The sequence below is a fragment of the Notolepis coatsorum genome, assembly GCF_963971535.1.
Source record: "Notolepis coatsorum genome assembly, chromosome: 5".
NCBI classification, from domain to species: domain Eukaryota; kingdom Metazoa; phylum Chordata; class Actinopteri; order Aulopiformes; family Paralepididae; genus Notolepis; species Notolepis coatsorum.
In genome coordinates this window covers 16,244,649-16,259,677 of record NC_140169.1, presented here as the reverse complement: position 1 = coordinate 16,259,677, position 15,029 = coordinate 16,244,649, and the positions used below count along the sequence as shown (strand labels likewise).

The 15,029-nt window shown below is 43.4% G+C and overlaps 1 protein-coding gene across 1 annotated transcript in view; it reads left to right on the top strand.

The window, feature by feature from the left end:
• Positions 1 to 12,620, top strand: part of steap3 (STEAP family member 3, metalloreductase) — a gene marked incomplete at both ends in the record, with an annotated part of 32,072 nt that extends 19,452 nt beyond the window's left edge. The window contains 3 exons of the mRNA XM_084314023.1: positions 8,731 to 8,808; positions 9,851 to 10,048; positions 12,327 to 12,620. Of these exons, the coding sequence (XP_084170149.1) occupies positions 8,731 to 8,808; positions 9,851 to 10,048; positions 12,327 to 12,620 (570 nt within the window). The remainder of the gene's footprint in view (positions 1 to 8,730; positions 8,809 to 9,850; positions 10,049 to 12,326) is intronic.
• Positions 12,621 to 15,029: the final 2,409 nt, after the last annotated feature.

Sequence of the window (15,029 nt, the reverse complement as noted above, 5' to 3'; positions counted from 1 at the left end):
CTTTAACAAGTCCATCAAAGTCAGGTTGCATGTCTGAGGTGGAGATGCGAAGCACAGCTGCCAGATGTTCATCAGTGAGAGAGGATCTGTACCTGGACTTGGTAAACGTCATGACTGAGAATGTCTGTTCACATACTGTATGTAGGTGGATCCAAAGAGAACCAACATCTTCTGAGCATGTCTCCTAAGCGTATACTGTGCGTGTGAACGTTGACATGAAAAAAAAAAAGTAAAGAAAAAAAAAAAAAAAAAAAAAAAAAATTTATTTTTTTTTTATTTTTTTTTATTATCATGTCATCTTTCGCGGGCCGGTCAGAATCATCCCGCGGGCCGGATCCGGCCCGCGGGCCGTACAATGCCCAGGTCTGTCTTAGAGCCACTGAGGGGAAGGATGTGATGGCCCTCCCCCCCCCCCCCCAGGGGCAAGGTTGCTGAAGGGGGGGGTGCCTCTCTGCTCATTAGCGCTTTTAATTAATGAGTGTATTAGTTCCACCCACACTCTCATCTGCACCAATATTGTGTGTTGTTGATCTCAGCTCCTGGGAACTCTCCTCACTCATGTTCTCACACTGTTATCCTTTATGAACAAGGACACAAAGTGTCACAGACGAGAAGCTTGAACTCCTCTCGCGCAAAGGTCGTGCCTGTGAGCCACCACTATCATCAAGTATAAAGTCTGGAGCTGCTCCATTAACAATAAATGGGAGACTGATGTTGTGGAGCCACAGAACGTTTGTTTTATTTTTTAGATCCTAATGATCTTTATTCTCTAGTAGTGTTCTCAGTTCTGAAACACAACATGTACCTATGAACTCAGAACATTCTCCTGGCTGCTCAGTGTCACCTATAAAATCGTCCTCAATTCATTGTCTATGAAGCAGCTTCAGACTTTATACTTGATGATATCACACGTGAGTTTTATCACTCTTCGTTTTTTTTATTTGGGAGAGTTTCACATTATTTCAATGTGTCTGTCTACTATTTGTGTGTGTGTGTGTGTGTATATCTTTTAACACCATATTTTATTTTAAAGTGTCCATTATTCTCTATCTTTGTGTTACTCTTTTCATTTTGGATTTGTAAAGTGTTTACTTAATTTTCTCTTTTGTTAAATCTTTGGAAATCTAGGTATATGTATGTATGTATGTATGTATGTATGTATGTATGTATGTTTTTGTTTTGTTCTATGTGGACCCCAGGAAGAATAGCTGTTGCCTAGGTGACAGATAAAGGGGATCCCAATAAACAACATATGGAAAACAGCGTCCCTTCCACATTTCCTATGTTGATTCTTCTTTCAGACCAGCGTCTTGGAACAAGCCCCAGTGAGATGCAGTTACTACACACCGCCTGGGGCTTCATCACCTCAGTCTGAGATAAGAATCAAGCATAGGAAATGCAGGAGGACTGCATTAAAATGTTTGTCTACATGTTGTGGTGTGGGTTAACACTTTTCTGTCTTGAGACACCGTTTCTGAAGCTTCCTGGTTTTCTCAGAACCCCGGCCAGAACTCCTCCCATGGAACTACGCTACTAGTAGTATTTTGTACTACTTAACCCTTTCACTGCTGCACTACCGGACGGTTAACCCTTTCACTGCGACAATACACGGAAGGTTAACCCTTTCACTGCCGCATGCCAGCAGGTTAACCCTTTCACTGCCACACTACAGAAGGTTAACCCTTTACTATCACACTACCGACGGTTACAAAGAAAAGAAAACGTATTAAAAGTGTAATATTTTGGTAAGCAAAAGTAACCAAACATACATCAATATATTCAAGCACATCTTAATCTTTTAACACGCAAAGTACAACTTAAGTGGTTTCAATTTAACACAACTTTAGTATATTTTCTGAATATATAAAAAGTATATAGTATATTCAGAATTTGTTTACGTGGGTGCATAAGGGTATCCATCATTGGAATTAGATTAGATATAAGATTGTCTATTATTATGTGTAAAGGTTGTGTAATTTGACCCATACGGAAGTTGACCATATTTACTGCCACCACATGATCAGATATCTTGTACTGACCTTTGGTACTGCCAAGGCAAAATCCATTGGCATCTAAGTTGCCTAATGGCATATCGGTGTTCAGCACATGAAACGAAACGGTAACCGCTTTGCTTGAGTGTCGTGGTGCCATATTTAATGGATTGTGCAGACTTTAACTGTGCCGAGTGTGCAGTTGTTCATACACCTTCTGATGCCCATACATGGACACATCATCAGTGTTGTATCCTGGAGTAATTTGAAGTTTCAGGTCTCTCAACAGACACCGTAAATGTGTTACATATATATTGTGGCGATAAGAAAGTAGCGAGCCAGAGACGTGGTTCGAGTTGAGGTACTTTACTTCTCACTGCACATAGCAGGAAGCGGCACAGTGGTGTAGTGGTTAACACTGTCGCCTCACAGCAAGAAGGTCCAGGGTTCGATTCCCACTTGGGGACCAGGTTTCCATGATGCCAGGTACTCAGGTGGGGTATCTCCCAGGCCTTTCTGTGGAGTTTGCATGTTCTCCCCGTGCTCGCAAGGGTTTCCCCCCCGATAAGATAAACCCAATGGAAAAACATGCACAACAGATCGCTAACGCTGTGGCGTCCTTGACGAAGACGGACAGGAGCACTTGGATTGGTCCCCGGGGCGCGGCTCACGTTGACGCCCTATCTGCTCCCGGCTGCCCATGGGGGGAAGGACAACGGGATGGGAAAAGTGCAGAGAGACATTTCATCGGCGACTCAGTGCATGTGTGTGTGTGTTCCTGTGGGTCGCCCATCTCGCGTGTGTGTGTTAAACTGCATGACAAATAAAGACTTCTAGTCTAACAATTATTATTATTATATTATATAGCATTTACAATAACAACAAACTTAACCCGGAACCGGAAGTGGTATTTAACCTTTACCCTAAACAGTAAAACCCCCGCTCTTAAAGGCACAAACCCACCTTGGTGAATGTCTCTTAATATAGGTCACCACACAGGCCCCCCCAGAATTCACCAATACAAAAACTGCAACTAATATATTATATATCCTTCCATTCTTAACCAGGTAGTACAGTCACTTGTTTTGTCACATCTAGAATCAAACCTTTATTTATTCTCGAAAAGGACAATAGAGGTCACCCTCATTTTCAATGTCATCGAGACTTTCACACATGGACCACAGCCCAAATTGCCCCACAGCAAATAGCATAAAATGAACATCGGCATAGAATTAGTATACGGTTGACAGAATAAAAACAATGCATAAAGTGCAGACATAAGAATAGGTATAAAAGTAGTGCAACGTAGAACGTGCAGACATAAGAATAGGCATAAAATAAGTACAATAAGTACAGTGTTGCTTGAAGGCATGTGAACCCCCCCGGAACAGCCAGTCCCCCAAACACACCCCAAACTGGCTTTTATGATACTCTGGATGGGTGCTTAGCTGGAGCTGAGGATGCTGAAAAGATTCTTATTGGGGATTGGAACACGGATATGCAACAAAAAGATGCACCCGTCTTCAAATCCTTCAATAGGTTTTGTGATCTGCACGGCCTCAGCCAGCTAATCACCCAACCCACACGTATATGTGAATCAACTCAGACTACCATTGACCTCATCCTGACCTCCGACAAGTCCAAGATCTCCAATAAAGGGGTTATAGCATGCGGGTTAAGTGATCATTATATGATATTCTGTACCCGCAAAAAGCTAAAACATAAGGCCGGCTGTCACATCTAGAGACCTAAAAACCTACTCTAGCGAGGCCTTTAACCTTGAACTGGAGAGTCTGGACTGGTCAGAGATGAGCTCAATGGTACACTGGTAGAAGAATCATGGCTTGGTTTCAAAACCAAATTTTCAACAACACTAAACGACATGGCCCCCCTAAGAACCACCAGGGTAAAAAATCGCGCTGAGCCGTGGATGCACTCCGAAATATTGGCCTCTATGAAAACCAGAGACAAAAAATGCTCAGAGTTTCGTAAAAGTCAGTCAAAGCTTACAAAAAGCACGAGCAGTGAACTCCAAGCCCACGTGACTGAACTCAAACTAGAAAGAAACAGACTAAGAAACGACGTAAACTCCATGATCAAAACGGCAAAAAAGAACTTCATCAATGACCACACTGAGGAAAACAAAAACAAACCATGTGAACTTTGGAAATTACTCAACAATCAACTAGGCTGCAGTAAAAAACTTAAAACCAGATTCTCAAACATAAACATAAAGACGGACAACACACTCATCACAGATAAGCTAGATGTAGCCAATTACTTAAACATTTTATTCACAAACATAGCCACAACACTGGTAAACAAACTACCCTCCCACTCAGGGCATTATGGGGTAGAACACAGCTTACTACAAAAGCCTAGGGGTCCACAAAGACGACTTCAAACTGGAAATGGTAACAACAGATGAGGTACTCAAAAAACTGAGCACCCTCCAACCTAACAACACAAGGCCACTGGCCATGACCACACCCCCTCCAAATTCCTCAGAGACTCAGCAGCCGCCATCACCCCAGTCATCACACACATAATAAACCTCTCCATAAAACAGGGACACGTCCCCAAGGACTTCAAAATTGCGAGAGTGACCCCTCTGCACAAAAAGGGCAGTAAATTAGACCCAGGCAACTACCGCCCTGTTTCTATTCTTACCTCCATCTCGAAAGTCATGGAAAAAATAGTCTACGAACAGATTGAAAAGTACCTAGCGGAAAAAAATCTAATCTACGAATTCCAATCTGGCTTCAGAACATCCCACTCCACTGACACATGCCTTCTCTATTTGAACGACCACATCAAACAAGAGGTGGACGCGGGCAAATACTGCGGCATGGTCATGCTGGACCTACAAAAAGCCTTCGACACTGTCAATCACTCCATTCTGATTGACAAGCTAAAAGCAATGGGTTTTGATAGTCTATCAGTGAGATGGATGCAATCCTACCTAGAGGGGAGAGAACAGATGGTGGAGGTAAACGGTACCCTATCCCCCCCCCCCCTCACAGTGAGCTGTGGTGTTCCACAAGGAAGCATACTAGGACCGCTACTGTTCCTAATTTATGCAAATGACATGTTGTCAGCTTGTGACTGCAACTTGTTCTTGTTCGCAGACGACTCAGCCCTGCTGGTCTCTGACAAGAATAAGTTACAGGTTGAAAAAAACCTCAGCTCGGAACTAGGCAAAATCTGCATATGGCTAGCTGATAACAAACTATCATTACACATGGGTAAAACAGAGTCCATTCTCTTCGGTTCGAATAACAAACTCAGCAAGACCGATGGCTTCTCAGTTACAGTGGGTGACAAATAATATTGTCACAAGGAAAGATGAAATTACCTACCTGGGCTCCATCCTAGAGGCTAATCTTTCCTGTGACAAAATGGCATCCAATGTAATAAAAAAAAGTCAACTAACAAACTAGATTCTTGTACCGGATCTCCTCACTGGTAAACAAGAACACCCTGAAGACTCTGGCAGGAGCACTCATACAAGGGTACTACGACTATGCTTGTACCTCATGGTACCAAAGCACCTCAAAGGCGCTACAAACAAAATTACAAACATCTCAAAACAAACTGGTCAGACTACTGCTTGACCTTACTCCTAGAACCCACCTCACCCCTGCCCACTTTGACAACCTAGGATGGCTTAGAGTAGACGACAGAGTACAGCAACTTGCAATGGGCCTGGTCTGCAAGATACACTACACGACCAAAGTACCCATGTACATGTCAAAATACTTCCCAAAGGTCAGTGAATACCACGATCACAACACCAGAGGGAGCTCCACAAATCATGTTAAACCCAGATTCGGCTCAAACAAGGGACTAAACACGTTTCGCAATTATGCCACATCAATGTGGAACGCCCTACCCAAAGCTGTAAAGGAATGTGAATCACTACCCACTTTCAAAGAACACCTACGGGAGACTGCAATTCGAAACTGGCCCATGTAAATGTCCTAACCCAACCCCCTCCAATGTACAGTAAATGACCAAGTATGGTTGTCAATATTCCAATGTACAGTTTTGCTTGTACAGTTGTACAGTGTTCCCCCCCCACCCCTCCTGCCCAACCCCCCCCACCCACCGAACCACCTCCAATGTACAGCCCCCGCCCACCCCACCTACCCAACCTCCCCCAATGTACAGTTTTTACGTCAAATGTATATACTCTTTTCTGGACTCTTTTTGTATCACAAACAGTACTGTATTTGCAAATCTGGTATGTAATAACTGTATAGATGTAGCAGTACTGTATATCTGTATGTCATGTATGTCATATATGTCCTGATGAATTGAAAATGGGGGACCCTGATGTAAACAAGACAAAAGTCTTTCTCTGGTCTGCATCCCCTTAACAATTGTGTGTATTGAGCTGTACTGTATTGTACCCATTCTGCAATCTGTTAATAAAGTTTTCAATCAATCAATCAATCAAAACACCCCACACCCCACATCAATCCCCACCATATCCCCATCCAAGACCCCCCCCCCCCCCCCCCCGATAAAGCATGTCATGATCGAAGGAAAACACAAACAGCCCACGTGCCACTCACACCGCCATGCACGGCGACGGGAATGCCACCCCCTGCGGGCTGCTCCATCTCCCCCGGTCCCGGCGAACTCGCCACCACGAGGAAACCAGCTAACCCCACCCCCAAACTGGATTTGTAGTAGTAGTAGTAGTGGTAGTAGTCGTAATAGTAATCCACTATGTAACTGAGGGGTACAATTCCCTGACTGTATTAAAGAGTATGATATATTAAACCACTACTAGTTATGTACTTTAATTACTGGCCATACAGTACATGAATATATATGGTGAACACCCACACAAGAATACGGCATTGACACATAAAGTACTATTGGAGGGTTATTTATTATTATTAAGCAACGTTAGGTTACAGATTGAGAATTAGGCTCGCGCTTATATGGCGAAGAACACACGTAAAGTCAGTCAAGAGCGTAAGTCAATGAGAATAGTATGAATACTAGGATGGGTCTAAACAGACGCCACCTGTGGTATAGCAATTACATAGGGCACACTAGTACCAGCTGGAGACACTGGGGGGTTCCCTCCGGGTGTAAGGCCGGCAGGGGTAGAGGAATGTTCGGGTACAAAGTCTGGGTCAACGAGGAATAACGAGGTTCCAGATACAGGAGCCAGTGCATGTACTCCCTTGATCAGTAGACAAAGCAACAGCTATAATCCAGTATGCTCGACAGCATGGAAGACAGCTAGCCAGCTTCTTCCTAGAGGCGGGCTCGAGTGATGATCCTCACGGGGGGTAGATCCCAAACGACAGTGGGGTCGACGGTTCTCTGCTCCAGCAGTCACGGTCCCAAAGCAATATAATCCAACCAGAAATGGTTCTGCAGTCGCCGGTGTAGGTTCTCCGGTGTACATATCCAACGGTTCCCGTCTAGGACTCCTCGGGTGGGGGCACGAGTTTAGGCCGCCCAGCCTGGATAAGTGCACTAGCCATATACACGACGAACCGGTGGTAATGCTGGTCACTGAAGAACTGTAGCCGCACGATACACTATAAATGATAGACTATTACTTCACATTATAATAAGTCGAACTCAACGTTACTGCGTTAAACTCTGACACTTTAGCAATCTATTCGCACGCGGTTCTCAAGGCTCTATTTAGAGGCAAAGTTGCTCACTTCACTGCACGTTGTCTCGTGGTGAAGGCTTTACTAGTAATGAACGAATTGCTGCCGTTTACACCTGCGCCGTATTTATACGTAAGGTGAATTATCTAGTGCCAACCTCAGTTCTGTCTCGTATTACTGCGCAGACTCTGGACATGTTGAGACATGCCTGGAGTTGCCTTTGAACTTGCCGTTGGGGGCTTGGTCGTTGGCGCCTAGGGGTCGCTGTCCAATAGGAGAGCGAATATTACTCTGGTTTGTACCCAGGTAAAGGGATATTCCGTGTATATATACAAATAATATACAAGGGATATCAAACGATATACAAATATTATACAAGGGATCTCAAGCAATAAATATATATATTCGGTTTAATCTGACCCTTTGTAAACACACTATATATTTTTTATTTTCTAAAAAATAAACCAGTTCAACACAGGTAACCGCTTTTGCTTCATTTCTTTGATGGCTCAAATGTATGCTCTAGTCCCGTGGTTCCCAAACCTCTCCTCGAGGCACCCCAGCCGTTTCATGTATTTGTTAAATTCCACCACCAGCACACCTGATTCAACTAATAAAGGGCTTGTTAAGTTGAATCAGGTGTGCTGGTGGTGGAATTTAACAAATACATTGAACGGCTGGGGTGCTTCGAGGAGAGGATTGGGAAGCTCTAGTCTAGTCGATTTTGTGGTTTGAGCACAAAGTTCATCATAGATCTGGCCTCTTTATTTTGCTCTCAAAGTGCACCAGATTGATGCATTTAACTTTAAAATGTACACAAAAAACAAGTTCCGGGGGGGCATGCTCCCGGACCCCCCTAGAGGGCCCGAGGTTCACCCCCCATAGTCTCTGAAAATCCTGTGGGAAACACTGACTATTATTACTACTATTACTAGTACTACTACTATTACTAGTACTACTTACTACTACTACTGACGTTACTACTATTACGGCGGGCCAGTGGGAGTGGGCGACACAAGGAGGCTCTGGGCACTGTGGGTTGCCCCTGGGTCTCCTCTTGCATCTTACCAGAAGTTGCTTCTGTGCGTTGTGTCAAGCATCTCATCCTGGCCTGGTGGATCCTCAAGCTCCTGCTGTTCTCAGAGGCCTTTGCCGCAGATGCACTGTATCCTCCTGTGGGTTCTGTAGCTTCCTTGGGTTCTTCCTTCCAGAAGATGTGGTCTGGGCTGCCAACCCTCCCTGCCAGGTTTCCGTCTCTCCCTGCGGTCCTCTGTCTCCGCTCTATTTGCTGTCGTCATCCAGTCTGTTCCTGGTTATCACTGGTGGTTAGGGCTGCAACGATTAGTCGACACGACGACGTCGATCATAAAAACTCGTCGACGCAGAATGTTTGCGTCGATTAGTCATACACTTTTTTTTTTTTTTTTATAAATAACGTTTTTTTTTGCACTACCTATCTTTGTGAAAGTGGCTTCTCAGCTCTGGTCCAGCTGAAGACAAAGCAGAGGAACAGATTTTGAGCATGACCTCAGAGTTGCTTTGTCTACCATCACCCCAGACTTTGAGACTCTTGTCAGGAGCAAACAACATCTCCAGTTATCCCATTAGTTCCCTGGGATGTTAAGCTAAGAAGTCTGCTATATATTTTTTTTTAGTTATTTAAACACTTCCACTTTCATTTGCATTATTTAATTTATTTATCTTGTTATGAGTGATTGTTGTATTGTTCAAATACATTTTGATTGAAAGTCCAAATTCAAATGTTTCATGAGTCATTATTTTAATTTGCTATGGGATCATCATGTTATGTTAAGTTAACTGTTAAGGCAGAGGGACTGGACAACAGGGTGACATTCACAGGTGTGCAGACTTGAGCATGTGAGGTAAAACATGCATTGGAGAAGGAGCCATGCCCACAGGAAGCAGAGATTGAGGGTGTGACAAAAATAATCGTTAGATTAGTCGACTAATCGAATGACAAAAATAATCGTTAGATTAGTCGACTAATCGAAAAAATAATCGACAGATTAGTCGATTACCAAAATAATCGTTAGTTGCAGCCCTACTGGTGGTACCAGAACACTTGAGTTCTTCCATACATCTTCTGATGCACATACTTGGGACACATCATCAGTGGATGTGTTATTAAACCCCGATTACTCACAGGATATAACGCCTGTGTCCTCTCCTCTGTGCAACCGCCTTGATTATGCCCAGGATGTCGTTTCAACCACTACCCTCCATCCTCAGGTGAAAGCAGATGTTGAGAACTCCTGGGTGGAGCAGAAGGTGTTGCGGTCAGACCTCTACCTGTCCTGTGGCATTCTGGCACTTGGAGTTCTCACTCTGGTGGCCATCACCTCTCTACCCTCTGTGGGAAATGCCCTCAACTGGAGAGAATTCACCTTCGTGCAGGTCAGCTGTGTTACATATTCATTCAGTCTCTACCATCAAGTGAGAAACTGTAACGAGGAGCATGCAGTATTATAAACCAGAGGTTCTCAAAGTGGGGTCTGGGGATGCCCAGGGGTCCTTGGGGGGGTTCCCAGCAAAGTGGGGAATAGTTTAATTTCACTAATATTTGATTCACTAGCAGTTAGCCCAATGAGCATGATTAACACATTGGCGACCGCTGGGATGCGTCTAATATAGTGGGTGAGGACCAGCTTTTGTCAACAGACCGGTGTCTTTTTGTACATCTAAATCTATACTTTATAGTATTGCTATCTGTCCATTCTCAATTGAGTTCATAAACCGTCCCTTCAAAATGGCTTAAAGAAAAGAAAATGCATCAATGGGTTGTCATTTTATAGCGCCGTGAATATGAGCATTATAGCGGGTTTTGTCTCGTATATTTTCTGGAAGGCTAGTTATAGGGCTAATGGCTGCTAACGTTATATTCAACGGCATTTCCGTTTTACATATGCTAAAGAAATAACTCAAACTGCATATCATCGGTACTGTCCCAAAGCATGTATGCATCAAAGGGGGGGGCGGGGGACGTCGTTTAGTATTATTGATTACCAATAACAGTGTCCGTGTAACTAGCCACATACGCCGATCGGCTGGTTGCGTATCATAGCAAGCTCTGAACCGGCTGTAATTTATGTGAAAAAGATCTTACCATAAGCCGGTGGGATACCCCCGAGCATTTCCCCGTTATCGATCAACATCTGGTAGATCGATATGTCCATTGGCTGATTATAAATCCCCTTATTACATGGCGTTTTCACATTCGCCGAAATGCTTGCTTGTGATTGGTCAATAGCGCGCGTCAGAGGTCAGTTATCAGACAATAATGACCGCTGTGGGACAATAATGACCGCTGTGCGCAGCTGTTCGCAATCAAGCCCACAATAATGACCGCTGTGCGCAGCTGTTCGCAATCAAGCCCACTGACATCAGTGCAAACTGCCGGCTGCCGGGGAAGCTGCTGGGGGGCGGAGCGACGAGCACTCAGCGGAGCCAGAACCAGTGTTACTGTTGCGAGTCGATGTAAAATGAATTAGGTATATTGTTAGTAAGTTAGCCATGTAATAAGCGGGATAATGTATAGCTATACTCGATCATTGTCGCAAAATAATTGACCTTCACTGATGTTTAAAACACCTCGCCGAGGCGGCTCGGTATTTTAAACTCTGTGTCGGTCAATTATTTTGCGACAATGACCTCGTAGCTATACATTACCCCTTACTTATTCCATGGTGAAATCTGCGATTCGAAACGTAATCCACGGTACATGCTGCAGATCCAGGATCCGGGTACTAAAATACTCCATTGAAAGGAAAACAAAAATGTTCCATTCGCCCACAGGGCATACTGCAGTGGAGCGATGGTGCCCCTAAGAGGATCTGGCCGGTATTGCACGTTCTCGATTTCACAGACTAGGGAATATATGCAGTGCCGATCCGCGACCTTGACCCGGTTATTAAAATGGAATAAAAGCAATAACAACTTGCCACGGCTTTATACGTGATTCTGTCCACAACGCATGGATTCGAAACCCGTATTTATACGTGGTCGGGCGGCAAAGTGTTAAGAATGACTCGTTAGTTACGTAAATCCCTTAAACTTTAGGAACACGCCAACGTTATGGGAAATGCTTACAGCCCTCTCCAGAGTCAGACAACACCAGTTTCCTCTGTGTTCAGTAGAAAGAAAGCCATCGTCTACAAGCCATGTTGAAGTACCGGGTAAATGTATGTTAGTTCTGCTGAATCGCATCAATCACAAAAAAAGAACACGATACATGTGATATCAATCATATAATATCACAGTCAAAGTCCTTCCTAGTTAGTTATGTTTAGGTGTCAGCATAATGTATTATGTTAGTTTTTATGGTTTTATTCAACATTGGTATCTGTATCATATTGCTAAATCATCCTGCTATTCCATACACCAGCATACACAATTGAACCCTCGCACTGAAGAACCATTAAAAAAAGATTTGGACAGCCTGTGTATTTGCAGTTGTAAAGTCAATCCAAAATCACTTGGGTGTGTGAATGTGATACAAGAACGTAATCAACCTCTACTGTCTTTTAACTATGACTGACTGAATGAACACAACACACTAACGTATCATCTTTAGATAATAGTTTGAAAACATGGTTCCTCTGAAAACTTGAAAAACGTTGTTATATTGTTCTTTGTCTGAGGTACCTAACAAGCCGTTTCTCTCTCTCTCTCCAAGTCCGGCCTGGGCTACACTGCCTTAACCCTCTCCGTCATGCACACGCTCTTCTACGGCTGGGACTATGCCTTCCAAGCATGGGAGTACGCTTATTATCTACCACCAACATTTCTGCTGGCACTGATCCTGCCGTGTATAGTGCTGGTGGTTCGGGTCTTACTGGCATTGCCCTGCCCGGCGTTCAGACTGGCAATCATACGCAGGGGCTGGGAGAGCCCACGCCACCAAGACCCCCAATCCCCTGAGGTGACGATAAGCGTCAGGGGTCTACCTGAGAACCATAGCGATGTATGACGACAAGCCAGTGATGAGGGTAAAACCAAATCAATCCAGTTAAATTATCAATGTTTGTGTACATAATGAAGAACACGTATAGCACTTTAAGTTGTACTTTATCTAGATTAAAGTTAAATTAATGCAAGACAAAGGGATTGTTTGAAGAACATGTCTTTACCTCATAGACCAGGATCACTATCCAACACCCTCCTGCCGTGAAAAGAATAGACATGTAGCTCCTATTCCTTTACGTTTACTTTTTAGGCATTTAGCAAAAGCTCTTATCACGAGCTACTCGTCTTATCCGGTGCTACGCAGACGTTGCAGTGTTGTGTTTCTCACAACAAGTATTCTTACCAGCATTAGAGGGAAATACATGGTGGTTGTTTTAAACCAGGGGTTCCCAAAGTCTGGGTCGCCAGATGATTAAAAAGAAATGCCCCCAATTTTTTTTTTTTTTTTTTTATTATTATTATTATTTTTTTATGCAGTCAGGCCACTGAACTTAGAAGCAGGCCAGGCCAGTGTTTCTATTTGCACCAGCGCAATAGTTAGATAACCTAGGTGGGGAACAACCAGGAGATCACTGCAACTCACACAAGTTGGAGAACTATCTCTCTCTCTCTCTCTTGCTCTCACACAAACACAATGTGATTGGTGGAGGCGGGACCCTTACAAAAAACTGCTAATCATTGACACATGCTAGCCTGTAATAATCCCCCCCAGAAAAATCTACTTTGCATTTGATATATTGCAAATATATGCCATCACACACACTGGCATTTAACACTTTGAGTGCCACTCACGAGATATCTCGGGTTTTTAATAGTGACGTTGAATGCCACTCACGAGATTTCTCTGATTTTTTTTATTTTAGCGATCTGAAAAATTATTGCATCACCCGAGCCTACCCGAGTATAGCCGAGCGGCGCCGGCGATCACTGTTGAAAAAAGCGCCCCCTGTCGTCTCCCAGATGACATAAGTGATTTTGGAATGGACTCAATGAAAATGTGGGGGAAAAAAATCCGGTACTCCACATTTTCCAGTCCACTGATCCAGCCGGGGTTACCACAGTTCATTCTGGAACCTCAGATCCCCGCTGATCATGGAGTTCTACAGTATCGCATTGGATCCATACACGTATCGATTTTTTCGAATGGTGATCAGGAATTGGAATATACCAGTTGGATACCATCTGATGTCAGGTAAGGACTCCATGTTATCAGTGTTAGGATAATCAGAGTAAGTTTGATGAAGATATAGGCTGTTTTGTGAAATGTCTTCTTTCGGTTTCACTGTAAAAGTCCGAGAGGAAATCAACGAGGCGATTATCCGTGCGCGGCCGTAATGTGCTTGCATGCACGTATAATATTGATCATCTAGCGTTTATTTGAAAACGATTCATAAAAAGGCAGACGAATATCAACGTTGTGGAATATTCCACTAAAAGACGATTTTCATAGAATGCTCCAGAATGAGCTGTTTTTTATATCAAAACGGGGGCTTTTCTAAATGCTCTGAAACAGAAACGACGCGATAAAAAAACAATCTGCCTTGACAGCACTGACTGGAAAATAGTCTTTGATAATGCGATGGGCAGATTAGACACATAGCCATAATTTAAAACATAGATTAGGCGATATTAACGTTAACATTGGCGCCGATGGTGGCATTCAGCCGGTAAAAAGGAAAACCAGGCGTGGCGCTCAAAGTGTTAAAGGGTTAGAATTATAAAATGAATATGTGGCGTTATGATCAGGGCTGAAGTTGAATAAAATATTGTATTTATCAATTACAAAAAAACTGAAAACCCATAAAGATCTGTGTTGTTGCTAATCATACATATGCTAGCCTGTTTTTTAACAATAATTTGTGATGCCATCACAAACACTGGCATTTAAAGGGTACACATACTCCTGCACCAGAATGCAGGAAATGAAGTCTTTGTAACAAAGAAATTCCTGGTGGGGGACCCCCAGACCCCCTGCTTAAAAAGTGGCCTGACTGGGGCTATATTTCGCACTATATTTCCTGGCCTGAATGATTTCCCCAGTCCGGCCCTGGTTAAAAGCCTCCAATGCTTATTAGTGTGTGTGCGTTTGAACGTTTGCATGTTTCAACCATACATTTCCATTTATTTAAAAAATAATAATAATAAATAAAAAAAAATGTAACCTCCTATAATAGTGGGGGTCTGTGAGTTTTTTTTGGGTCGCGGCTTGAAAAGTTTGGGAACCCCTGTTTTAAACCACCAGACAGACAGTGTGAAGGGCCTTTTGTTATTCTACTGCTGAGCAGCTGCACTGGACTCCAAAACAAAGGCACTGTTGGTGCTAAAAAGCTATGTGCCTTATTTTTTCTATTTCATACAATCATATAACAGTTCTACATATCTTTATGTAGTGTTTACAACAAGAATGTAAACT